General features: G+C 39.0%; 1 protein-coding gene and 1 long non-coding RNA gene across 4 annotated transcripts in view; one reads left to right on the top strand and one right to left on the bottom strand.

The window, feature by feature from the left end:
* Positions 1-23,325, top strand: part of chrm2 (cholinergic receptor muscarinic 2) — a 200,715-nt gene extending 177,390 nt beyond the window's left edge. For all 3 annotated transcript variants that reach the window (XM_016997087.2, XM_016997086.2, XM_008119836.3), the window contains exon 4: positions 13,224-23,325. In XM_016997087.2, the coding sequence (XP_016852576.1) occupies positions 13,264-14,655 (1,392 nt within the window). In that variant the 5' untranslated portion in view covers positions 13,224-13,263 and the 3' untranslated portion in view covers positions 14,656-23,325. The remainder of the gene's footprint in view (positions 1-13,223) is intronic.
* On the bottom strand, positions 845-8,234 carry LOC103280526 (uncharacterized). Its single transcript, XR_507393.3, has 3 exons — positions 8,031-8,234; positions 4,854-5,662; positions 845-3,120 (listed from the first exon to the last, which is right to left on the bottom strand). It is a non-coding gene; the product is annotated as an uncharacterized LOC103280526 (long non-coding RNA).
* Positions 23,326-26,357: the final 3,032 nt, after the last annotated feature.

The raw sequence follows: 26,357 nt of genomic DNA, 5'->3' as shown, positions 1-26,357 counted from the left end.
ATTTGTTTCTACAAATTGTGACAATGGTTACCAACTCAGATGGCATTAAGGGGGTGGGTTATCCATGGAGAATAAAGCTATCGGTGGACATTTCTCATTAACATATCATTTACTGGATTGTGTCTGAAGGGTCTGTGGACCAAGCCCTATGAGGAGCAGCTTGAAGAGCTGGGCATGTAGTCTACAGAAGAGAAGGCTGAGAGGAGACATGATGGTCATGTATAAATATATGAGAGGAATTCATATCGAGGAAGGAACAAGCATGTTTTCTGCTGCCCTGGAGCCTAGGACGCAGAACAATAGATTCATACTACAGGAAAGTAGATTCCACATTAGGAAGAACTTCCTCACTGTGAGAGCTGTTCAGCAGTGGAACTCTCTGCCCCTGAGAGTGGTGGAGGCTCCTTCTTTGGAGGCTTTTAAGCAGAGGCTGGATGGCCATCTGTTGGGGGTGCTTTGAATGCAATTTTCCTGCTTCTTGGCAGGAGGTTGGACTGGATGGCCCATGAGGTCTCTTCCAACTCTATGATTCTCTGATTCTATGTGTTATGTTTGGTGGGTCATAAATGAGTCAGTCTTGCTCCATGTGTTATGGTCCATCTCAGTGAGTTGGTTAATCTTCTATGGATTTCGGTGTGAATTTCAGAACAAGAATCCAAAGCAGGTTTAAATATCTTCAGTAGCTCTGTGAACCTTTGGAATGAAACCAAGAATAGGTTCACCACTCCACTGACACAGAACTCATCATCTGCCACACCTGAATGAGATTATCAGTTATTGCCCCTGACAATTGCCTATGTTGAACCAGGGCATCAGAATTCAAGCCACGTTATCCTTCCCAAACCAAACGTATCCTAAATATCTAGGAAAAGACTAGATGAATGGCCGTCCTATTTTGATGTGAAAATTTTAAAAGGGAATGGTGATTTCTTTTTTGGCAGGAGTTCACTCAGGTTCTCAAGTATAGCTTGTACCTCAGTGCTTATACAAGTTATTACAGAAAACAAACAAGATACAAGCAAGGCTAGCCAATCATCGATTTAACTAACCCCTGCAATCCCTCTCTTTAATACATATGTGGTTGGAAATGCCTGAGGCTAGTTGTGTGTGGGGAAAGATGTGTTAAAAATATTACAGATATGTGTGAAGTCAAAAGCAGCCTTACGTTTTTGTGCTATTGAGTACTTCCTTTGATACTGTGAATGGCTGGTTCACACAAACTGTCTGGGGCTTCACTAAAAAAAAGACAATGAATGAGTCATCAGCAAACTTTTAGGCCTGTTAGCATTGGCGGCTGAAAAGCAAAGACTAATGACCTCTGTGTGTATCATGCTCAGCTTACCTTCTGCTGGGATCTTTTTAAATGTGTAGTGAAGTTAAAAGATAAACTGATTGTAGCCACAGCCTCTATAATTAAAAGTGAAGCAGGTATCATTTGCTTACTGAACTCTGGCATACCCATAGAGTTTTAGAGCTCATTAAAATATAGATGATACCGTGTTTTTTTTTTGTTTTTTTAAAGAACAATATATGCACAGGCACTTGGTTTTATGAATATCTATTTGCCTCCTAGGACCATGATCTTTCAGAATGTAAGGGTTCTCAGCAAAATACATAGGGTACCAAAAAGTATATACATTTTAAGAAAGGAAAAACCTGTATTAAAATTGTAATACTCAATATACTCATATACCAATAACAAAGTGGTTGTCAATTGCCATCAGTGTCCAGACTTCCAATTATGGCAAACTACTGCTTGAGCAACATTGACCAAGGTGCCCACTTGCATCACTGGGCATGCTGTTTCAATTTCTTCCTAACATACTGCCAGTGTGTCTAGTTTTCTACAGTACACCGCATCCTTTAAGGTTCCCCCATAAGTAAAAGTAAAGGGGTTTTAAGTCAGGAGAACGTAATTCAACTCAATTTAGGACCTCTTTAGACATGCCACCGGAATTGCCATGGATCATGGCGATTTTGGCTGTACCTATCATCCCCTGCACCATCCCAACTTCTCCCCACCTTATCACATGTGGGGAAGTGTCCACCTGCCGGCTTGCCCTGTTGAGGGCAATGCAATACAGGATGCCTCCCATGTTGTTGCCACCACTTTTCTTCAGCAGCAACTCAGGTTCCACAGCAATTTTTGCCATGGAGCCGCCCCAGAAGTACTTCTCTGGTGTGTGATGGGAGCCGGCTGCATGGCCAAGTTGCTATGGAACCAGAGTTGCCTCCAAAATTTGTGCTGTGTGAAGAAATCCTTAGAAAATTAATATACAGATAACATCTCTTAAAATGTGTATAAATGTTTGGTGGGGGTGCAAAATTATAGTATAAAATGGGAGCCCATGGCCCCCCAGATGACATTGGACCACAATTCCCATCAGCTCCAGGTAGCCAAAGGTGATCAATGATGGAAGCTGTTTATCCGTATCAGGTATTCCATCTCTGGCATAAGTGGGAAAACGTAGGTTAGTAGAGAGCTAAATTGAATTTCTCTGCAGATGTTTTTCTGAGGCTATTCTTCTTTCAACCTGGCTATAGAAATTTTCTGCAAATATCCTCAATGATCACAATATGTTCTACACAGAAAAATAGAAATTGCAGTTGAGAAAATTTCTTCTCCCCCTAGAGTTTGAATGATCTCTCTCCCCTTTTATGTTTCTTTGCTCACAAATGAGAGGTATGAATTTTGTTTTATTTACATGAGCAAGAACACACACAACCACATACACGAGCCCTTAAAAGTTTTCTCTCTTTTTCTGTGAGATTGCGAAGAAGTTTTAGATATTTTGGGAGGAGGAGTTTGAAAGAACAAAAAGACATGGAGTGGGAGACTACAACTGGAAAAATTGCCAAGTAGCAAATTGTATACAGGATGTAATGTATATAGTGTTACTTGGGTGACACTTCTGTAAAAATATATGGTGCTTTTTCAGTTTTCCGTACCTTGGCACATACATAGTCTGTCATCCATCTTTGCCTTGGCTTGGATTTACTTTTTGTATCTTCCAGCATACATTCCTTTCTCCTTCATTTCCCCTTCTTTCTTCCCACTTGGATTCAATTTCCAAGCCAGCCTGCCATTACTGACTGCCATTTTCTAGAACTTCCTGTCCCCTAAAATCCATCAATAAAGACTTTAGAAACTACAATTTAAAAATCCTGTTGATAGGCCATAAGAGACTGGTTGTGACTTCTGATTTAAACTCAGACAATATCTCAGGATAATGAAGCTCTTCTGTAGGTCATTCTGCAGTCTAGGGACAGCCAAAGAATATGTCCTCTGAGTAACTGTCAGTTTATTTTTGGCTGACTGTTACTCAGAGGACATTTGTTTGCTGACTTGGGCCCAAACTTGTAGGTAACTTGAGCCCAAACTATGTAGGACTTTTAAAGAAATAAACTACACTTTGTACTTTACCCAGAAACTAATTGGCCACCAGTAGAGTGTTTTAAATATACATGTAATATAATCATTTTTGCATGTATGAATAATAACTCATCTGGCTGACAAGTCTTAAAGTAAGTGAAGTGTCCAAACTTGTTACAGAGGTAGCCCAATGTATAGCATATTGTAGAAGTTCCCAGAAGTTCCCAGTAGCAGCACCATGATCTTTAGGTCTTCCAATCTAAGAAGGAGCACCGTTGGCATAACAGCTAAAGCTGATAAAATGCTCTCCTGACTGTCACATCTGTCTGGGTTATCACTTAACATGATGGATCTAAGAGCACCCCAAGATTGCAAACAGTTTTTCAGCGGGGTGTAACTCTATTCAGGGATCATTGGCACACCTCCAAACCCAGGTTGAGACCATTGACAGCAACCATCTCTGGACTAAGGTTCAGTTTGTCTTTTCCTCTTCCAAACCATTACCTTCACCAGGTATTCATTCAGAGGAGGCACACTATACTTGTGTTCTTATGGAAAATACTGTCCACATTTATAGAATAAAATCCAATAAATGTCTGGATTCATTCATCTACTGCAAGATCCAGAATGTTGAAAGCCCCTGCCATCATTCCGCACCACTGAGCCTGTTGGCTAGGTATGATGGGAGTTGGATTCAACTATTTCTGAAAGCCCCCCTTTACTCCATCTAGGTTACAACAAAGTCCATGGGCATTTTTAGAGTGTCCCAAAGCCAAGACAAGTATATACCTTCATCCATAAATACCAATTCTGTATTCAGCAGTAATCTATCTTTGAAATCATTGTTTCTTTCCAAGTAGCCTTGTGCCAATTGGAAAATAATGAATTATAGTATCTTTAGCTATTTATTGTTTCTACCACTGTGTGAATGACCTAACAACTAAAAGGTGAACTTTCACACTTGAGTCAGCATTTCCAATTTGGTTCGTCCTTGTTTGGCCTATCCGTGGGAGTTTGTGGATAGCTTTACTATTCTCTGACTCCTTGTATCATAACAATAAATACCTTTGAGGTAATGGGGTGTTTAAGATCAATTTCCTACTTGGCAGCAAAAGAACATTTGACTGTGGAGAGGCTGTTTATTCAAGCGTAATCTCCTTGGAATTTGGAATAGTTCCATTTAAATATGTGTATGTGTGTGTAATGTTTTTGATAAATAATCTTTGTCCAATTGTTTGGATCATTACAGAAAAGTATTGCAGTATCATACATCTATGTGTGGTAAATTTCCTGGATTATACAAATGGTAAAGCCATTTTGAGCTTAGAGATCTCACTTTTGATGGCTTGTTTTGTCATTTATTTGACATTTTCCATAAATTGCTCAAATACATTTGCACAAATTGAATCAAACAATGTATCTTTACAACAATAAAACACAAAACAAAATCATAATAAACAAACATCAGAAATGGCAATACCTGTTACTTTGTAGTGGAATTTGATTGATATAACATTGCAATTGTGCAGGTTCCACATTCTGACTCAAGAAGTTTGACAATCAATATGAACTCTGCCATTACTCCATTCCAGGGAGTCTGTTCAAAATGAGATGGTAGGAAATTCCTGCAAGTTCAATAAACATTTTTAATCAGCTAGTGGAAAAGGTGTGATCTATTCTGAAACTTGTTAGCTGTTCACAAAATTTTAATAGTGTTTTTTCCCCATTCAGTTTTCATTCCCTCTTTTATCCTTCATTAGGTGATGCTTCCCAGTATCTTCTCTCTTTTAACTAAAGCAAAATCTTGATCATATTTGCATAAACTGTAGCATGCATTCTTAATTACATTTGCAGGTTGATATCAAACAATTAGTTATACTTAGCTTTGGAAATAGTTTTTTAAACCATCATTTCCACTGTTTTAAGGCCAGCATGGCAAGTAACCACACTGCCTGGGGGATTCTGGGAGCTGTTGCCCAAAGAGATTAACTTTGCTGGGATCTGTTTGAGATGTAAGGCTCCTTTTCGCACAATACTTGCCATAGAAAATTATCAGTACTCTGGTTGCATGTGTGAGAGAGAGATTTGATTTCATCTGTGAAATGTATTTCAAAATCTTTTGGAGAGTAGTATGTGATGAATTGATGAACAAGATACTTAAGTATACTGTCACGGTTGTCAAACATTTCTTTACAAAAACTTGGCAGTTACAATTAGAGAATCTTCTAGAGCTGAGCTGAATTGAGTGTTGTTATTTCCTTGGGGTTTTTGTTAGTGAAACAGTTCACCCTGTAAGAAAATATAGTTTGGTTATTTTGGCAACATTGGAGTGGGGTAGGTGGCATAGAATGGGGCATTAAACAGAATGTATCTTTTAAGTAATTACTACTTTTAAAAGCCATCTTCCATCAGGTAAGGATGAACAGTAAAATTTACGCTCTTAGCCCATGAACAGTGGTGTCAAGCTGCATTAATTTGTCACTGTAGATGTACCATTAGTCTTCATTCCTACTCACTTATTCAACTTTTTGTGCCTAGTCCTGTAATATCATGCTAGGCATGTTATTGTTAAAATGCCTATGAGTGGCAGGTTTAATCTATGGCTATTTCTGCTTAAGTCATTATATTAACCAGTTACAATTACCACAGCAAAAAGCAAGTTGTAATTAAGTGTTGTGCAATTCCCTCAGCCCTCTAGCTCAAATGAGGGCAGGTAACATTGCTGCAGAAACCAGCCATCCATTAATATACAGCTTCCTGCTGCTCTTTGGGGAATACTTTGATTTCACGTTATTTCTGTTCTCACCAGAGGCATAATATACATTTGCTCTGCTAATGTTATACAACTGTGAATCATTGTTTGCTGCTTCCAGCCATGCACAAAGGTTTGTTGACTGTACTCTTAAGAAAGCCTGCCAGTAGTAGATGGCAGCACAAGTCAGAAAATGCCAGAATCACAAATGACTTCAGTATTATTCTGGATCCGGCAGGAAATTTTCAGGGACAGGAAGTCAAGAAAGCGGGTAGGGGAGGAATCTGAAATAGCATGGAGGGCAACTATTGGATTTCATACAGGGCTGCAGGATATAAATATTAATGTAAATCCAAACAATAATGGAAAAAGCCCCCCTCCCCAACCAAGCAGATGTTAATATATTTTTCATATTCAGATTACATGAAAACTCCAAATCCAAGTCATCACTATATTCATCAATGGAATGAGTGGGACATAAACCTTTTCATAAAAAGCTTTCCATTTATTTGACAACATGGTCATGACTGTTGCAAATAAATTATATATAAAAACAGCCAAATAGGTATAACGGTTCCACCACAAAATGTTGGTACTTTTCTTGCTTGTATTGGCTGCCTGGCTTTACCACACTACTCAGGATGGATGGAAAAATAGCTACAGCAATCCATTTAAAAGCACAGACTCATCCTATGCTCTCCACTGTTCCAATTCATCCTGTTTAATCCCCCGTTGTCCTCAGTTTACTGCAATTGCTGCAAACTGAGGCTGGATCTACACTGCCATATAATGCAGTTTCAGAATGCAGATTACCACTAACCACATTGAACTGGATTGTGTGGCACTGTATAGTCATATAATTCAGTTCAGTGCACTTAATCTGCATCATATGGCAGTGTAGAGCCAGTCTCAGTGCCAAGTGCAAAGGGATTTTGCACTCAAGTGACTCAGCAATGGATAGAGGAGAGTAAGACAGAATCTTGCCCTTCTCTGTAACCCAGTGGTTCTCAACCTGTGGGTCAATAGATGTATTTGGCCTTCAACTCCCAGAAATCCTATCAGCTGGTAAATTGGCTGGGATTTCTGGGAGTTGTAGGCCAAAAACATCTGGGGACCCCAGGTTGAGAACCACTTCTGTAGCCTTAAGCAAGCAGTTGAAGCATCTCCCAACTTGGATATTCTTCTTCAATTATAACTTTTTCCATCTTGGCCACACCTTGTGGTTTGGCTACAAATGCACTGGTTTTCATATGTGAAATGCTGAAGAATATGACATATCTAGACCAAGTTCACTCTGGGAAATTGGTGAAGGCCTGGCTTTTCCCCTTAAATGAAATGAAGCAGATTTCTCAGAGAGCAGAACCCCAGGAATTGTGTATTATAGTGATGTTTGTCATTCCTCTTTCCAGGTGGTCCCCATTGTTACTGGCACCTGGGACAGCAAGACTGTTTTGAAAAAGAACTTGTTAACATTAGTTATACTTTTCTTAAAACTATTGTTATATATTTATACTTTTAAACTTTATTTACATAATTAGTAGTGGTGGTAATAGTAATGCCAGCAGCAGCAGAAACTCTACCTTAAAAAATAAGAATAATGGCCAAACCGCCCTCCTGCTCCATGACCACTAAAATTTAGATATTACTCAAAAATATAAAGATGTTACTTTTACTTTGATTTCTTGTTATTATTTCTAACATTTACTTCATTGTTATTTTATATTTAGATATAATCTACCTGTCAGGATAGTGATAACAGCCCGCAGAATATCTCACCCCCTTTTAACTCTTAGTGTGATAAAAACTCAAAAAATACACATGAGTCTGTTGCTTTAAAGTAAAAAAGAAAACTTAGTTCTATTCACTGAACAAAAACACAAAACAAAACAGAAGAGTTGTTCTCACCAATAACAAACAATATCTCTGGTGAGTCGTCTTCTTCAAACGACAGCATGCAAACAAACTGCAACTTTTTTTAGTAGAATGTTCTTATCTTGCCTTCCTTGGCACTCCAAACGGCTTCATGCTCAGGATGCTGCATAACCACTCCCAACAACAGCTTCTTCAGCTCTCGACAAGCCATCAAGCTAAGTCATATGCAAAGCTCAAAGCTTACAAACTTAGTGCCTTGTTTTATGCTGAAGTTGATAACACACCCAATTAACTTGTGGCAGCTGTAACAGAAAAGGTTCTGATCCTCCCTGTTACTTAGAAAAAGCCTATTGTAAACCTCTAGTAGCAACACTACCTATTTGTCTGTCTGTCTGTCTGTCTGTCTATCTCTCTCCCTCTCTATCTTACTACTCCCCAGATAAATATATTGTTTCAAAACTCTGCAGAATAATACATAAAGCAAACAAAATAGGTGAAAACGTGTTCTATTTTTCCTGCCTTTTTACAAATTTTGCTACTGTTGTAAAAACCTTTGGCTCTCCTTGAAATTCTTCAGCCGTTCTCCTTAGCAGTGCCACAAAGCTTGAGCTGGAATTTCAATGGCAAATCTGTAATGAATTTATCCTTCAAATCCTTTGAGACTGGTAAATGTTTCTGGACTCTGATCTCCGCAAAGCTTGAAAGGAATTATAACTGATGTAATGGCAAGGGCTTTGTATCTGCAAAACTCTCTAATCTGTGTATTAAAGCAATTGGCCTTATAACATTATTGATCAGTGGCATCAAAACCACTAATCCATTGTGAATGTTGATTTCTAATGTCCTTGTACCGTGTGTGGCCTAACAAATATACCATTGCCTAAATTATATTGTTAGTTCCAAACAGAATACAGTCTTTCAGTCATGATCACTTGATAAATCAACACTTATATAAATTTTATTTAGTTCAATAAATAATAGATCTCTGGTCCATTTCTGGTGCAGGTATCTCAGTGTGGGAAGAAGGTGGCTCTGTCCCTCATCAAATACTTGTTTAAAGATAAATGTTCAGTGCTCCTTGCAAACAGTATCGGCTGTGGGAAACCAGTTTAATAGGAGCCCCCAGATGGCGTAGTGGATTAAGTGACTTGAAGGTTGGGTTGCTGACCTGAAAGCTGCCACGTTCGAATCCCACCCAGGAAGAGTGCGGATGAGCTCCCTCTATCAGCTCCAGCTCCATGCGGGGACATGCAAGAAGCCTCCCACAAGGATGGTAAAAACATCAAAAACATCCGGACATCCCCTGGACAACATCCTTGCAGATGGCCAATTCTCTCACTCCAGAAGCGACTCAAGTTGCTCCTGACATAAACAAAAGTTAATAAATAAAGCTCACAATAGGATTCAGAGTGACCTACATCAATATGGTCACTTATTTGTGACCCCTCACTCAGAATATAAGACAAAAAATGGAAATATTGTGCTCGAATCCACACAATCTTTCTATAGCTACCAGCCTATCTGCTCAAATACCAATAAATTGGTGTGCTTCATGAAAATATATTCAATTTAGGAACTGGTTTCCTGAGACAATAATTATATATTGAACAGGACTCATTGGAGACACAGGATAAGATGGTACTGCTTTCCTCATCACATTGAGGTCCAATTTGTAGGCTATAGTGAGGGGATTCACCAGGCATCATGGCAAATCCGGTGGGCAGCGAGGGAAACATCACTCTGCACTAAGCATTGCCTGCATTGGCACTTTCCCCATCCCACAGGGGGAAGTGTAACCACCCAGCTCCATTTTTCTCAATGGGCACACGGGAAGCATCCCATGTTCTCTGGGCAGTGTCCTAGGACACTTGGATGGAGGATGAAGCCTTGCCAGAAGAAGCTTATGTCGTTTGAAAAGAAGGAAGCAAATATTTTAAACTTATAATGGAAGTATACATCCATGATAAAATAATTAATGTTTTGAAACCTATGAAGGGTATGATATTGCTGTCCAATGGGTCATATTTATTTCAATGGTAGACAGAAATACAGCAACAACTATTGGAGTTTCAGTCCAAAATATCTAGATACCATCAAGTTATTTATCCTTGTGTTTGTTCCTATGAAAAATCATTAATTATAGTAGATATTCAATCAATTTCAATCAGTTTCCAATAAACACCAGGAGCCAATATGTTAGGAATCTTTGGTCTGTTCCAAACGGAGGAACACATTTTTGTATGCATTTTTAATTGGAGAATTCCATTACATGTTTAGGGGGATAGTTGAGGGTGCATCTATACTGCATAGTTTGCCATCATTTTAGCTGTCATGACTCAATGCTATGGAATTATGGGGGTGATAGTTTTATGAGGTCTTTATCCTCTGCCTCACCATAGTACAAATCCCAGGATTCAATAGCATTGAGTCATGGCAGTTGAACTGATGTCAAACTTTATTAATGTTACAACGTGGATGTACCCCAAATTTCATTTCATAACTTAGTTCCTGTTTTAATATGAACTTAATATGAATGTACGGAACATCACAGTTTCAAACTATCTTTTTCTCTCCCTTGTAAGTGGATATCATTACAGTAGGTCTCCAACCAGTGTTTTTATTTTGGACAGTGATTTTCACCTATATTTAGGGCAGTGGTTCTCAATCTGGGGTCCCCAGATGTTTTTGGCCTTCAACTCCCAGAAATCCTAACAGCTGGTAAACTGGCTGGGATTTCTGGGAGTTGTAAGCCAAAAACATCTGGGGACCACAGGTTGGGAACCACTGATCTAGGGGAGAATTGCTTCCTGTCCTCCTCTCTTGCTTTCTTTCTTATGCTCTTTTGAAAGAAGGCAGTGAAAATGTATGCTTTACATTATGAAAGATGGAATGTAACATGTGTTATTAGTTGAGAAGCAAAAGACCATTTTGTAATCCCAGTGGTATGCAGTGAAGCCCACTCTGTTTCACTCCTATTAAGACATTCCAATGTTTACTTTCATTTTGACATGTACCAGTCAGGAATAGGATGGGAGACATGGTACTAATGAATTGGTGTATCATGGAGAATGTTCCAGTTTAGACATCTTTATTACTTATAATCTTGGAACTTTACAGTTGTATAGACATGCTTCATCCTCTAGCAACAGCACTGCAGACCTCTAGCTTATGTCCTATTCCAAATTAATATTTTTCCATCTTGAGACAATCTGATGTTGCTTGGCCATAGGAGCCCTGGTATTCATCTGAAAAATATTGCAGGGTATGAAAACCTTTTCCCATCACTACAACACACAACTGGGAAGCAACTATATTAAATGTGGATGAGTTCCTCAAATACCTTATAGTAGTATCAGCTTCTAGAGACACTGTGTTCTCCTTTCTCCCACATGATTGTTTTCTTTTTTCTTTCTTAAAAAATTGAGTTCATTTCATCTCAATGTGAAGACATTTGTGAATTTTGTATTTTTTAACAAAACGAACAAAAACAAATGAAAATTTAAATTCTCATCCTTTCCAAATCTTATCAAGCCTGTCTCATAAACAAATATACGTATATCCAGTGTCAACATTATTCAGCTGCATTCTGTTGATTTTGAGGAATGAAAGAAAATGTATAAAATCAAGGAGCAAATACTACCTGTTCACTTATCACTGATACATCAAAGATAGGTAGATAGATGATAGATACACACACACATATCTCCTTTGAGTTTTCTTTGTATAAGTTATTGAAGGCTCGTTGAACAGCACAAGCAATGCCAGTTTGAAAAATGAATGGAGAAGCAAGTATTCCAAAGGATTCATGAGATTCAGGAAATGAAACAGCTTTGATTCAAAGGAAGTTAAATTAAGATTTGGGCAGATAACCTCAGGGCTGGTTGAAACTTTTTGTCCTCCTCACTTGCAGCTCCTTGCAGCTCTTTGCAATTAATGCATAGGATCCCCATTCAAAGCAGGGGCATCAGCCAGATTTTCATGAACCTCCAGGCTACAGCCCACCCCATTTAGTTTGTATAATGGGAATTGCTGGAGAAGAGTTTACCCTGAAAAGGGGAAAGATACAAACCTGCTTTGAGCATTTTCAGTCACAGGTGCCATCAGACACTGGCTGTTTTTCCTGTTGCTACATGTGTATGAAGCTTCTTAAAAAATTTGAACCATACAGCCCTATTATTGTCCTATAAATCTGGAGAGGCTCGATTTAGTCTTTTCACAGTTCCTTTACATTCTCTCAAAATTCCTACATAAGAAAAAAGCCTCCAGTTTTATCTTGGATTTCCTACTAACTGTACAATATGACCTCAATATCCAAAGGACCAAGACCCATGGTTTCATTTATCCACCTCTGACAAAATATGACTTTTTTCAAGGTTGCATGGCATTCTGGGTCCAGAAATCTTTCATTTTAATAGGAGTCACTACTAGTTTAAGGTAGTTGTAGTTTTATTCGATGCTTTGACCATAGACCTTTCACATATAAGGAAAACAAATACATACATGAAATACATGAAAACAAGATTATTAAATACAATATAAAACACCCCATTAAAATCCTATATACATCATTAAAATGCTACAATATCAATGCCGAGATACACCCTTAAAATACTACATACTGCATGAATTAGCACCTACATAATTAAAAACAAGATAAAACCAAGTAAATATAACATTATTAAAACTTAAGCAGGGAACTTGACCTTGAAGGAACTGGAGGTGGCGATGGCCGACAGGGAACTCTGGCGTGAACTGGTCCATGAGGTCACGAAGAGTCGGAAACGACTGCGTGTATGAAGAAGAAAGCAGGGAATAACTTCAATATAAACAGCCACTATTAGTTAAAAGCATCTCCAGCACAGTCAACTGTAATATCAGAAAATAGTGTTGCCCAGATTTTCTGTGCTGCCAGGGCAAAGAGAGACACCTTGTAAGTAACCACAGGCTTCGTGTCTGCCAAGAGATAGAACTACTATCTATAGTTTCGTTTCCCCACAGCTACAGGGGTCATACTGTTAAAGTAGAAAGAAGACAAGATAATACAATAATAGTTTAATGATTTTTGAATTTTATATTTATATTTTAATTTATTTGCATTGTTTTATCATCATTATTTTATATTTATTCATTGTCTGTCTTCTATGTTGTCTTCAGCTCCAGTTTGCCAAAACAAGTGAAGAAAATGCCTCACAATCTTTGTTTTTTCTCTCTCTCTCTTCTCTGCAGGCTTAAGTGATATTTATCCAGCGGTTCATTAGACACAGAGATGAATAACTCAACGAACATAAGCTCTTTGGAGGATGTGATGGCCTTGGCGAGTCCATATAAAACTGTTGAGGTGGTCTTCATTGTCCTGGTGGCCGGGTCCCTCAGCCTAGTGACCATCATTGGAAACATTCTGGTTATGGTGTCCATTAAAGTAAACCGGCACCTGCAGACAGTCAACAATTACTTTCTTTTCAGCTTGGCATGTGCTGATTTGATCATCGGTGTTTTCTCCATGAACCTGTACACTCTTTACACTGTGATTGGCTACTGGCCCTTGGGGCCTGTGGTTTGTGACTTGTGGCTGGCTCTTGACTACGTGGTCAGCAATGCCTCTGTTATGAACCTGCTTATCATCAGCTTTGACAGATATTTTTGTGTCACCAAGCCTCTGACTTATCCAGTCAGGCGGACCACTAAGATGGCAGGTATGATGATTGCAGCTGCCTGGGTTCTGTCCTTCATCTTGTGGGCCCCAGCAATTCTCTTTTGGCAGTTCATTGTAGGGGAAAGAACTGTTCCTGATGGAGAGTGCTATATTCAATTCTTGTCCAATGCAGCCGTCACATTTGGCACAGCTATTGCTGCTTTCTATCTGCCTGTCATCATCATGACTATTCTCTATTGGCAAATATCACGTGCCAGTAAGAGCAGGGTTAAGAAAGACAAAAAGGAGGATCCAGCTTCTCCAAGTCTGGTCCAAGGTAAAACAGGGAAACCAAACAATAACAACATCCCAACCAAAGTAGATGGTATAGAACATAGCAAAATTCAGAATGGCAAAGCCACAGGGGAATCAGTGGTAGAAAATTGTGTTACAACAGAGGAGAAGGAAAGCTCCAATGATTCCACCTCTGTCAGTGCTGTCGCTTCCAATGTAAAAGAGGATGAAGCCATTAAAGAGGATGCAAGGGTTTCTGTCTCCCAAGTCAATACCAAAGTGGAAAATTCCAAACTGACATGCATCAGGATACTCACAAAGTCCCCCAAAGGTGACTGTAGTAGCTCTGCCAACACCACCGTGGAGATTGTAGGCCCCGATGAACAAAATGGAGATGAGAAGCAGAATGTTGTAGCACGTAAGATTGTCAAGATGACAAAGCAGCCTGCCAAAAAGAAGACACCTCCTTCCAGGGAGAAAAAAGTTACCAGGACTATCTTGGCTATTCTCCTGGCCTTCATCATTACCTGGACACCATACAATGTGATGGTTCTCATCAACAGCTTCTGTTCAGCTTGTATCCCTAACACAGTATGGACGATTGGCTATTGGCTGTGCTACATCAACAGCACCATTAATCCTGCCTGTTATGCACTCTGCAATGCTACCTTCAAGAAAACCTTTAAGCACCTCCTAATGTGTCATTACAAGAACATAGGTGCCACGAGGTGAAACCATAACTGCAGAGGAAAGGGGAGGAAGAAAGTGTCAAGTTTTATAAAACAATGCCATAGCACTTTATGCTCTAGTACAAAATCAAAAAGGCTAGAGGACACACTGGCAGCGATGGGTGGGCTGTGTGTGCTCCATCTCTGAATCTGCACTTCTCTGTCAGTGTGGCTTTTGGGGGACAGAAAATAGCCAATGGGCCAGAAAAAGATACGTTTTTGAGGCAGGGCCCCCTGTTCTCCAGTTGTCTCATGTAGAAGGGCTTTTGAATTCATTCTTCTTTGGGTACAACCTCCATCCCTGAGAAGTTATCTAGCCTGAAGGCTAATTTGGGTTGGCACTTTGCAAAAGATGGAGTTGTACAAAAGCACTGGTGTTTCATCAAGCCGAAAAGAACCTTGGATGGGTTTTCAGTCAATTCTTCTGGCATGTGAGTTGCCAAATTTGTTTCTCTGTGTGTGTGTGTGTCTATGTTCATCGGAAATATGGTTCAATGGTTTTGAAATTCTTCAATCATAAATATTCTATGTGGACAGTACAAGAGACAGGAAGAGCAAAACAGCAGAACAAGCCAATCAGTTGAATAGCTTCCAAATATTTTTTTTAACAGAAGTGGAATGGGGTTGACTGTAGAAAAGTAGAGAATCTTAGTGTTAATCTTTACCTCCCCTCTGCTACTTAGCTCTACATCAGAAAAACAGTACCTTACCACATAAAAAATAGGGTGTCAGGCAAACCTTTAAGCACATGTTCTCCCCTTTTAAGTCAGTAGGACTTTCAAGAGCTGGGATTTGGCAAGAGGGCAACTATCAGTGATCAGGAAAGAGGTGGCTTATGTTAACTACTTCTTCCTCTCTGGATGGTTCAGATTTTCTATCTGATTGGGTCAACACTCACTGGTAGTCAAATTGAACAGAGAAGAAGTAGGAACTGGAAATTCACTTTTTTTTTTGTTTGATAGACCACAGGAATAATCTGAAGATGAAGTGGATTAGAGAAGTCAGAGAACAAAGATTTCAGGACTGTCTACAGTACAGGACTATCTACAATAGCATTAAAATAGATAAATTGCATGGGCATTATGTAAACCAAGGCAATTATGCAAATGATAATGACTTTACTACTAATTTGCATATGGATGGAAGCTTCCTAGGCAGATATTCCTTGCAGTTTCCAATTAATGTCTGGTAAATCATATAATTGGAAGGAATCGCAAGGACCATTTAGTCCGAGCTACAGCCAGTACTAGAATCTGCAGCAAAGACTCCCTCATTCAGTTTTCACCCATCTAAAGATCGTAAGCCCACAACAGGCCTTGAAGCAGTAAACTGAGGAATGTCCGGCAGTGAGAAGGGATATGTCTCTCAGTTTTGACTTTTCTCAGTTTCTCATTTTTTTCAAGCCTAAATTGGACTCCTCTAAAACTTTGAGAAATTTTCCCATCTTAAATTTGATTCACCATAAATTCTGGGATATGCATATTTATACATTCTATTTCTTATATACATCATATTTTGCCGAATTCACAGAATTTATACATGCTGTCTTTCTAATACAGTGCATTCTTGAATGTTATTTCAACCAATTTATACATTTCTGTGCACACTTTTCTGTGATATATATATATATATATATATATATATATATATATATATATTGTGTTCCAATCACAAAATTATATTACCAAATTTGGAGAAATGTGAGTTTTGTAGGCCAGTGAAGCTACAGTTAAAATATCAATTTGCAAGCACAGAATTAACAGGGCTTTCAAAATGGCTGTTTTGGACTGCTTATTCTGGCTGGAATATTTGAGAACTGTCACCCCAAAATACATTTTCTCAAACTTTGGAAATTAGATACGTTCACCTTAAAATGGAAACTCAATAAGTTTCTCCCCATTCCAATCAGGCAAAGTAGCCACAAACAGAAAGTGCATTTCACCAAAAAGGAAATTGATTGCTTAAAAAAATATACAAGTAGGTCAAATATTTGCATAAATTTGCACATGTTGTATGTGTATTGATAGGCATATAGAAAGAATTTTTATAATTTAAATAGATTATTTGCTAACTGAACCTCAGGTGGGCAGCTTTCTACTTAGAAGTCTCATTCCTAACAGATAGATAGAATTTTCAAAAAATATTTGAAAAATTGTTTGAAAAATGGGCTTTCCAGGTGTCAGAAAACTTTGCTGAGTAAAAGCCTAAATGGGCAAAATTTTTCATAGTTCGTGAAAATTGTATGTAGGTTTCCTTCTGCACAGAAAGTTGAAATATGTTTATTTCTGTGCAGGAAACCTGATTTCTGAGCAGATATATTCTCTTAGCAGACACGCTTTCCATCCAAAAGGCTAGTTTCTGCACAGCAAGTTTGCTTTTAAAATAAATTAAAATAAAAGTTTCAGACATTACCTGCCAAATATAGTAAATACAGCAATTTCCAACAGAGGGGAAACCTATTTTTTCCTGTCCAGCACATGATTTTTAAAGCTAAGAAGTTTCTCCAAACATGACTTTTACCAAATTCAAATGTTTATGACCTTTGGATGGACAAATAATCAGTTCAATTGCTCCAGAAGTATTTTTTTCATATACCAGCATCTTTTCATCCCAAATGTAAAGACTTTTAAGACTCTGGAAAAACTAGATCTCAATTTGTCCCCATCTTTAGTAAAATAAGTCCACTGTAGGAAGTGTGGAGTAACATAGCAACAAGAAACTAAATTACTTAACAGCTTAATTTATGCAAATAGCTATGAACATATATGGAAATATTTGTATGTAATTACGTCCTTCTACTTTCCTTAATACAGCTCGAAGAAATATTTATAGTTTTCCCAACCACTCAATTTAATCAACATAACAGCCTTGTGTTATATGTTAGACTGGCAGATGGTTACCCAGTAAGCTTCAAGGCTGAGCTGGGAAATGAAACGTTGGGATGGGTGTTGGCAGTTGGACTGATGCCTTTGCACTTACCTCCTGTAATCCAGAAAAGAATACCTTGAATAGATCCATACCAAAATTATTTTTTGTTTTATTTTCAATTTTCAATTGCCAAAAAATTGCAGATTAGCTTTAAAGTTGCTTGATTTCAGACACCACCCATAGTTATCAATTTTATGGGTTGCCTTCAGGAAAATAGGTTCTTCAGCTTTCATTGAGACAGCTCTGGGCAAGAGATAAGGCTGCTTGTAAATCTCTGGACAGGTAGAGAGCCTTCTAACTGGCTGTTCAAAGGTTAATCAAATTAAGTGTAGCAATTTGAAAATATATTAAATTTCTAACCCAAAAATATGTATCCTGTCTGCAAGGAACTGAGGTTGCTGCTTCTTGAGTCTCAGATTTTGGCCCAAAAATCTTGGGGCTTGAGCAACATGGTATAGAGTTTTGAGCATTGGACTATGACTCTGGGGACCAGGGTTCAAATCCCTGCTCAGCCATGGAAACCTATTAGATCACCTTGGGCATGTCATGCTTAAAGAGAGAAGGAATTTCAGCCCCCCTAGATCTGCCTTGAGATCCCAGTAAATAGACCTTCAATAAGGTTCACTCTCGCATCTGTGGAAAACATAGTATACCTACAGTGATTCAGAACTATCTCTTCCCAATCCAACACTCCTATCCATGATTCACAAAATTTGGCAATTAATAACAATTATTTAATGATGCTTAAGTTTTATTTGTCCTTTATGACACTAAATATTTAGTCTATCTCACCTTACCTTTGAAATTTGAAAGCTTTTAATTTAGTTGCTGTGGTGAGAGAGTGGTAAAAAATGGATTAGAGGAGAGCCTAAACAAATCCCTCTTGGCTACTTAATGATTTCATCTTTAAAGCAAAGATTAAGTAACTGAGAATCTCCAAGGAAATAGCACAATTTCTCATAGTTTCCCTTGTTATTGTAAACCTACTTGACACTGTGCATTCCCATCATGCCATTTCCCCCTTTTTGGAGTTTGCTTTCTTGGATGTGAATGTGAATCTTCTTTTTTTCCTTAAAAAGTGCCTTTGAGCTTTGCATTTGTCACCTGATGCTCAACTGTTTAGCAGGTTGATGAACACAATTACTTGTTTCAGCTTTCTTCCTGAGCACGGCACTGGAACAGAGGACATTATCCTTGACAGCAATAACAAATCCTACCTCTCTTTTTTTCAGAATCAAGTGAAGGATTCTGGATTTATTTTAGGTTTTTACATGGGACTACTAAATCGTATACATGCTTAAACATTCCCAAAGCAGATTTACTGAAATTACTGTATATACTCATTTATAAGTTCAAAGCTTTTAGTAAAAAAAATGACCCCAAAAACTGAATTAACCTATCTATGGGTCAATTCAAGCACTGTACCTTAAGTCTAATAAAAAGGAACCATCCACTTCTCTGAGTAAAGTGATGAAAGGCAAGCACGTCATCTGTCCAAAGGAACATTTAAAAGAAACACCACCACCCCTTCTTTCTCTCTGTGGCACCATTTCTGGCCATTCTGAAAGCCTTGGCAGGAAAATGGTGGTGGTGGTGGTGGTGGTTCTTTGGCATTTCACCTCAAAGGAGTGCTGAGAGGGTAGAGGTGATCGGTGCTTTTTAAAGGTCCCCATGAGACAGATGAAGCTCTTACTTTTCACCACTCTACTCAGAGAAGGAGTGGTTCCCTTTTTTAATATAAGTTAACATTTGACTCTTATGGGAAAAAAAACCTTTCCCTTCTCTGAGTAGAGTAGCAAAAGACCTTTTTGACCACCTGGGCAAGAAAATGGTGGTGGTGGCAACAGTCATGGGTTGCTGACCCCCTGAGACAGCGCAAGTGCTTGACCCTCTCACCAGAATGACCCTAAGCTGATCTACAAGCCATATAAAATCTATAATTTTGGTTCCATTGGTGGCCCCCCAACTTATACATGAGGTCAATTTTTACATGAGTATATACAAGAGTAAGATAGTCATTACCAACTTAAATCCAATTTATTACAGTGATCCTACTGTACTTGTTGATAAGTTTGGATCCAATCCAGTGTTCTTTTCCTCACTATGCGAACAAGAAAAAGTCACATTGTTTAGTTATTTGTCATCCTTAGTTATACCCATGGAGGGAAGCACAAGGTTCCCAGAAAAGAAGTATAAAGAAATAGGTAGAATTCTTCTCCAGCCTCTTGCAAAAGGAAAATGCACCATGTTATTCTCTGAATGGCAGCCATTCTCCACAAGACCTTGGAAGCGCTTGGAAATATACCAGAACTCCAAGAAATATTTACCTTCCATGTCCACCAACCATGGTGGCTAGAAATTCTGGGAGGTTAGGTATATTTTTGTCTAGCAACATTATAAAGTTCTAGACCAGGCATCCTCAAACTACAGTGCTCCAGCTGTTTTGGCCTCCAATTTCCAAAAACCCTAGCCAAGCTTGTTCAATGGTCAGGAATCCTGGGTGTTGGAAGCCCAAACACCTGGAGGACCGCAGGTTGAGGATGCCTGTTCTAAACATTGGCCAGAATCCTACTGGGTAGTCCTAACTACAGTAGATTCACTGAATCAATTAAATTGTGAGTATACTTATAGGGCATCCCATTAGATTTAATGGATCTGCTCTTGTTAGGATTAGCAATTGGTTTCAGATCATTATCTTCTGTCCTTCCCAATTTATGTCCTTTACAATAAACCCTGAAGGAATTGCATTCAGGAACCATTGGCAAGCCCAAATGACTCTACTTTCCTCTGCAATGCATCTCAAAATGGAAACAGGAAGTGATTGTTACTATTTTTAGAAGGACTGTGAAGGAAAGCAGGGGTATTTGGAGATAGTGTCCAGTTCTGGGGTGCTTGCAGTAGCTCTCTCACGTGTGCTTTCTCATCTCTTTTTGAAGCATCTGTATTGCTTGGGGCCAAAAAAAGTCTGAAATGGGTCTGCTCTTGTTAGAATTAGCAATTGGTCTGTTGATTTTTTTTTTTCAAACGGGGTTGAGTGATTGATGAGCAGCTTCATCGGCCACACAAAGGGGCCACTCAAAACCTAGTCTACATGTTGTTCACCCCCACAGGCCTTACATAAATGTGGCAGGTGTATTGTGGTAGAACCATGGTGAAGCTTGAAAGGCAACCATGCTTGATGGGCTTGCTGTAAACAGCACCTACTATTTGAATGGTGTCCAGATCAGGAGCACTGCGGCTGTGTAACAGCTGTCAATGAAATTCAACCTACATTGGCTGGTAATACAGGTGACATATCTATAATATTAAAGTAATCGTATAAATAAATTTACAAGTAACACATTCAGCACCAGTTATGCAGACTCAGTGTTCTGTAGCAATTAAAAAGTGTTGGGTTGGGACTTGAGAAATCCAAATCCTAGCCCCCACAGAGCCAAGAAACCCACTGAGTGATCTCAAGCCAGTTTCTCTCTTTTAGCCTGAGCTAGGGCGGTTCTACGCAAACACATATTGCAGGTAGGAACCAGCATCAAAAATGCAGTTTTCAGCCTGCATTGTGATCCAACAGGGGCATCCTGAGCAACCTCTATGACAGGAGAGCATCCACACTGCCCAGTCACACCCAAACAGATTCTGCGCTGCTTGGCAAGGGCCCAAATGCACCCACTTTCCCACAACTGCTAAATAGAAGGAGTACACAGGAGTTTACCTGCTGCTGGTCTGTAGCTCTTCTGGTTCCATGCCATATGAATAGCAAAGGAGCTTGGGAGGAGGAAGGGGTTCACATTATTAAAGATGATGAACTTTTCAGAATTAAGAGATGTCAACACAGCTGAATATATAGGAATTGAAGGTTAGATTTTTAAGAGAGAAACATTAGAGATGTAATTTTCTTTTTGAAAAAATGCAAAAAGAAAAAAGTCTGAACACATGGAGGAAACGGAAAAAGGGAAAGACTTTCAACTTCTCTGGCATTTTTTAATCTCAGTATGAGAGTGAGAAGGCCAGCGTGCATTTGTCATGTTCATTGAATTTTGTGCATTTTAACAATTTTTGCAAAAAGAAAGCATCCTGTTTTTCATGAAAAAAAATCCATGTAAAAAAATCTTTTACTAAATTATCCCAGAATTTGAAAAATCATCAAAATTTACAAAATTTACTCAATAATAATAATTAATAATAAATTCATGAAATGCATGCAAAAAATAAATAATTGATTACTGCTGGTTACAATGCTTTGTTACTAAATTGAACCTGATAGTTTTGATTTCTTCCCCATGCAAACAACTTTAGTCTCAAATTATTTCCTAACTCAACTGAAGAAATTTGTAATTAATTCTTATCAGAAAAGAAATACTCACCCATTCCTTTTTGGGAATGGACATTCACTGATATCTCTTTTTTTGATAGCCAGTAAGAGGCAATGTGGGTACTTACATTGCTCAAGTAAAAAAGAGATGTGGGTGTATTGTAATGTGATGCATTATGAAATCTTACATGTAGAAAAGACCAGTTCCAAATGTGTCCTGCTATGTGTCTCATGTATTCCCTATTTGACCAAATGTTGAAATAATAGAAGCAGAAAGATTTGACATGGAGAATCCAGATTTTTACCCAACCCCACCAAGGGGAACATCCTTACAGAGGGAGGGCAAAAAGTTGTCCCATAATATATTTTGGAAGGATACAGGATGCCTGGATATTACAGACTGTTCCATCTCATCTTTACAGTTGTACCCCAAAGATAACCATCCTGTTCTGAACTAAAGGGACTACCAAGGTCATTAATAAATGAACTTTGAACAATTTATCTTTTAACTACTGGTGCCATATTAAGGAGGACAGTATTGAGCTGGAGATGAATTAATCCATCTGTAAATACCTATTGGTGGTGTGTTTCAACATGACCAAACCATTACTTGGCTATGTACAGATATAATACAATACCTGTAATATTGTTGAACTTGAGTTACAGTGTAAATAAAGCTACAATGAATGTCTGATTACTCTTCAAACTATGTATAAGGAAGGGTTACAATCCTTCTTGAGATCTTGAGTTCTTTTTTATCCTGTTTCTCTACAAAGATCAGAGATTTTGACTTAAAACTTGCTGTAAGAACAATAGAGCAAGTTTATTTGTAAAGGATGAGTTGGCACACACAGCAAATGAAATCCTAAAGGGTATGAAAAATCTTCATTATAATAAGATTTCCAGGTACTTGCTACTGTCTTGATAATGCCGTACATTTGATCTCAGATATAAGATAAGCACAAATTTTATGGTTGACTTCATAAAGCCAAACCACAGTAATATACATATATACATATATATATATAAAATATATATTATAGATATATATTTATATAATCTGTAAAGATATACATATTATTTACACAATATTCATATAGGGAGAGTGAAGCATGATGGAAAAGGAGACCTCTGAGACTCTGTACCTAAAGCTGCCATCCATCATAGGTGGAGAAAAAGTTAATGGTACTCAGAAGAAAGTGACACTACAAAATGTTATGCTAGATGTGGGGAGCAGTAACCCATGAGCTCCAACACAAAGGCTTCATGTAGGGCTGAATTCAAGAGAATTTGAAATATTTTCAAGACACAACTAAAAAAAATAGCCTACATGTAATATATATGTATGTACCTCTGCCAAGTTGTATTCCTAGTTTGAGCATTGCATTAAGAAGCAACATATACTAACAACTAATAAAAATGTTTTTGTATGTGTTACCTCTGATTATTTTTCTACCATGCTGTAAGGAACAAAAGGCATGGGGAGGGCAATACCACAATTTGCCCTTGTTTCTCACCCCAACTATTCCAGGAAAAAGTGTTCAAGATGCAGGAAGTCCTTTGCCTCAGCTCATGTAACAAGATAAATTATTTGCAGAAGAGACCTCAGGACTCATTGCTAGAGACTTGGAAATCCATGCCATTGTGTGATAATCCCCATCCAAGTGCTAGTCAGACTTAATCCTGCTTGGCTTCTGAAATCAGACAAAATCAAGTTTTGTATGATGATGTACAACTACATGGAAAATTCAACAGTCAATTTTGTGGAAAAACTAACCTACTGGGTATAAATATGTTCTGTTCATGGTTTTCAAGAAATGCCACAGTAAAAAAGAAAATATACATTAATTGGAATTTGGTATGGCAATACAGGTAATAATTAATTACTCCCCACAGACTTACCATTACAGCCCCCCCCCCCCACACACACACATGGATATTCTTTGGCTACTGGAAAGCAGTGGGCGGCACAGACAAGTGTCTACATCTCACCTTGTATCCAAACAGGAAATGATCGTATCATCCACTAAGGTCTGCCAGAGTCTTTTGGAAGTCTCTGTGGACAAGGCAAGATCTACATGGAAATATTCAGTTCCTTCCCAGCAGGGAGACACTGTGGAAATTTTTGTCCCCACTTGCAAGGATGACAGCATTTGATATTAAAATCTCTATTCAGTGTCCACAGTTGCTGGAGAGGAAAGGAGTTTACCCGCCAAAAAGATATTGTTATGAACTATCCATATGCAATTTGAAGTATTTTAGGATTATTTGAGCTGTGCCTAATGGGCCCAGTAAAACAGACTCAACTTGCAACTGCTGTAAAGACTCCAGATGGTGTACATATGGTTATACAGCAGAAGTGCTGCTTCCAGCTGTTTTTCCTGCACAAGTTTCCAAGAAGTTTTAGAGCAGTAGTTCTCAATCTGTGGGTCCCCAGGTGTTTTGGCCCACAACAGTTTACCAGCTGTTAGGGTTTCTGGGAGTTGAAGCCCAATATTTTGGAAATGTGGACAGTTGAACTGACACATCCAGCAGATTCACCTCCATGTCACTGACTAGAGCAAGCATGGGCAAACTTTGGCCATCCAAGTGTTTTGGACTTCAACTCCCACAATTCCTAACAGCTGGTAGTTGAAGTCCAAAACACCTGGTGGGCTGACGTCTGCCAGTGCCTGGACTAAAGGCAGCTGTTGTGACCTCTTCAGTAGTGATGTCACCATAAAGTCTCTGCAAGTGAGCTGTTTTTGAGTAAACAGTGGCTGTGTTGGTGTCAATCCTAATGCACATTCAGCCCAGACGTCCATCTGGATACCAAAAGGCTCCATGAATGCTCCCATACTGCATACAGGGCAGCTCCATAACACAGTACTCTGGATTATTTTGTTTCATGTAAATGCAAACCTGGTCTTGAGGTGGTAAGACACATTCTCTTTCAAAATACCTACACCTGGTAGAGTTGAAGTTTTAAAATGCTTTAGATCAACAAACATCATACCATTGATATAGAAAATGTCCCAATGAGTATATCTGCATTTTCATAGGTGCTCCCATCCACTCATTCATTGCCTCTTTTGTGATGAACCATTATCCCCGGTGGCGAAGTGCATTAAAGCACTGAGCTGGAGACCAAAAGGTCTCAGGTTCAAACCCTGGGAGCAGCATGAGCAGCCGCTGTTAGCTCCAGCTCCTGCTAACCTAGCAGTTCGAAAACATGCCAATGTGAGTAGATCAATAGGTACCGCTCCAGCGGGAAGGTAACGGCGCTCCATGCAGTCATGCCAGCCACATGACCTTGGAGGTGTCTACAGACAACGCCGGCTCTTTGGCTTAGAAATGGAGATGAGCACCAACTCCCAGAGTCAGACATGACTGGACTTAACATCAGGGGAAACCTTCACCTTTTTATTATATGTAAAAATGGGCCAAAACTAACAAAATGAAGTTCAACAGGGACAAATGCAAGATACTTCACTTCGGCAGAAAAATGGAATGCAGAGATACAGAATGGGGAACGCTTGGCTCGACAGATGTACACGTGAAAAAGATCTTTGAGTCCTCATGGATAACAAGTTAAACATGAGCCAACAATGTGATGCGGCTGCTAAAAACGCCAACAGGATTTTGGCTTGCATAAATAGGAGTATAGTGTCTAAATCCAGGGAAGTCATGCTCCCCCTCTATTCTGCCTTGGTCAGACCACACCTGGAATCACACTGTGTCCAATTCTGGGCACCGCAATTGAAGGGAGATGTTGACAAGCTGGAATGTGTCCAGAGGAGGGCAACTAAAATAATCAAGGGTCTGGAGAACAAGCCCTATGAGGAGCAGCTTAAAGAATTGGGCATATTTATCCTGCATAAGAGAAGGCTGAGAGGAGACATGATAGCCATGTATAAATATGTGAAGGGAAGTCATAGGGAGGAGGGAGCAAACTTGTTTTCTGCTGCCCTGGAGACTAGGACGCGGAACAATGGCTTCAAACTACAGGAAAGGAGATTCCACCTGAACATCAGGAAGAACTTCCTCACCATGAGAGCTGTTCGGCAATGGAACTCTCTGCCCCGGGCTGAGGTGGAGGCTCCTTCCTTGGAGGCTTTTAAGAAGAGGCTGGATGGCCATCTGTCGGGGGTGCTTTGAATGCAATTTCCTGCTTCTTGGCAGGGGGTTGGACTGGATGGCCCATGAGATCTCTTCTAACTCTACTATTCTATGATTCTATGATGTGTGCATTGAGTCTCTTTTCATGTCATCAGAAAGCACTGCAGAGAGGGATGAAAATATTATTTTTTTCCCTAGCACCACATTGTTCTATTTTATTTCACACTTCTTGCAACAGGTTCTTCATTGTTCACTCATTCATTTGAAAAAAAATGTAAAAGGTCACAGAATAAATTGGAGGAAAGCAGAGCTTTTGGGCAGATGGAAGCTGGTAATTGAGTTTTAAGATTTTGATTGAATTAAACAGTCTT

Source organism: Anolis carolinensis, chromosome 5, assembly GCF_035594765.1.
Source record: "Anolis carolinensis isolate JA03-04 chromosome 5, rAnoCar3.1.pri, whole genome shotgun sequence".
Taxonomy (NCBI): Eukaryota; Metazoa; Chordata; class Lepidosauria; order Squamata; family Dactyloidae; genus Anolis; species Anolis carolinensis.
This window is presented reverse-complemented; position numbering and strand designations above follow the sequence as displayed.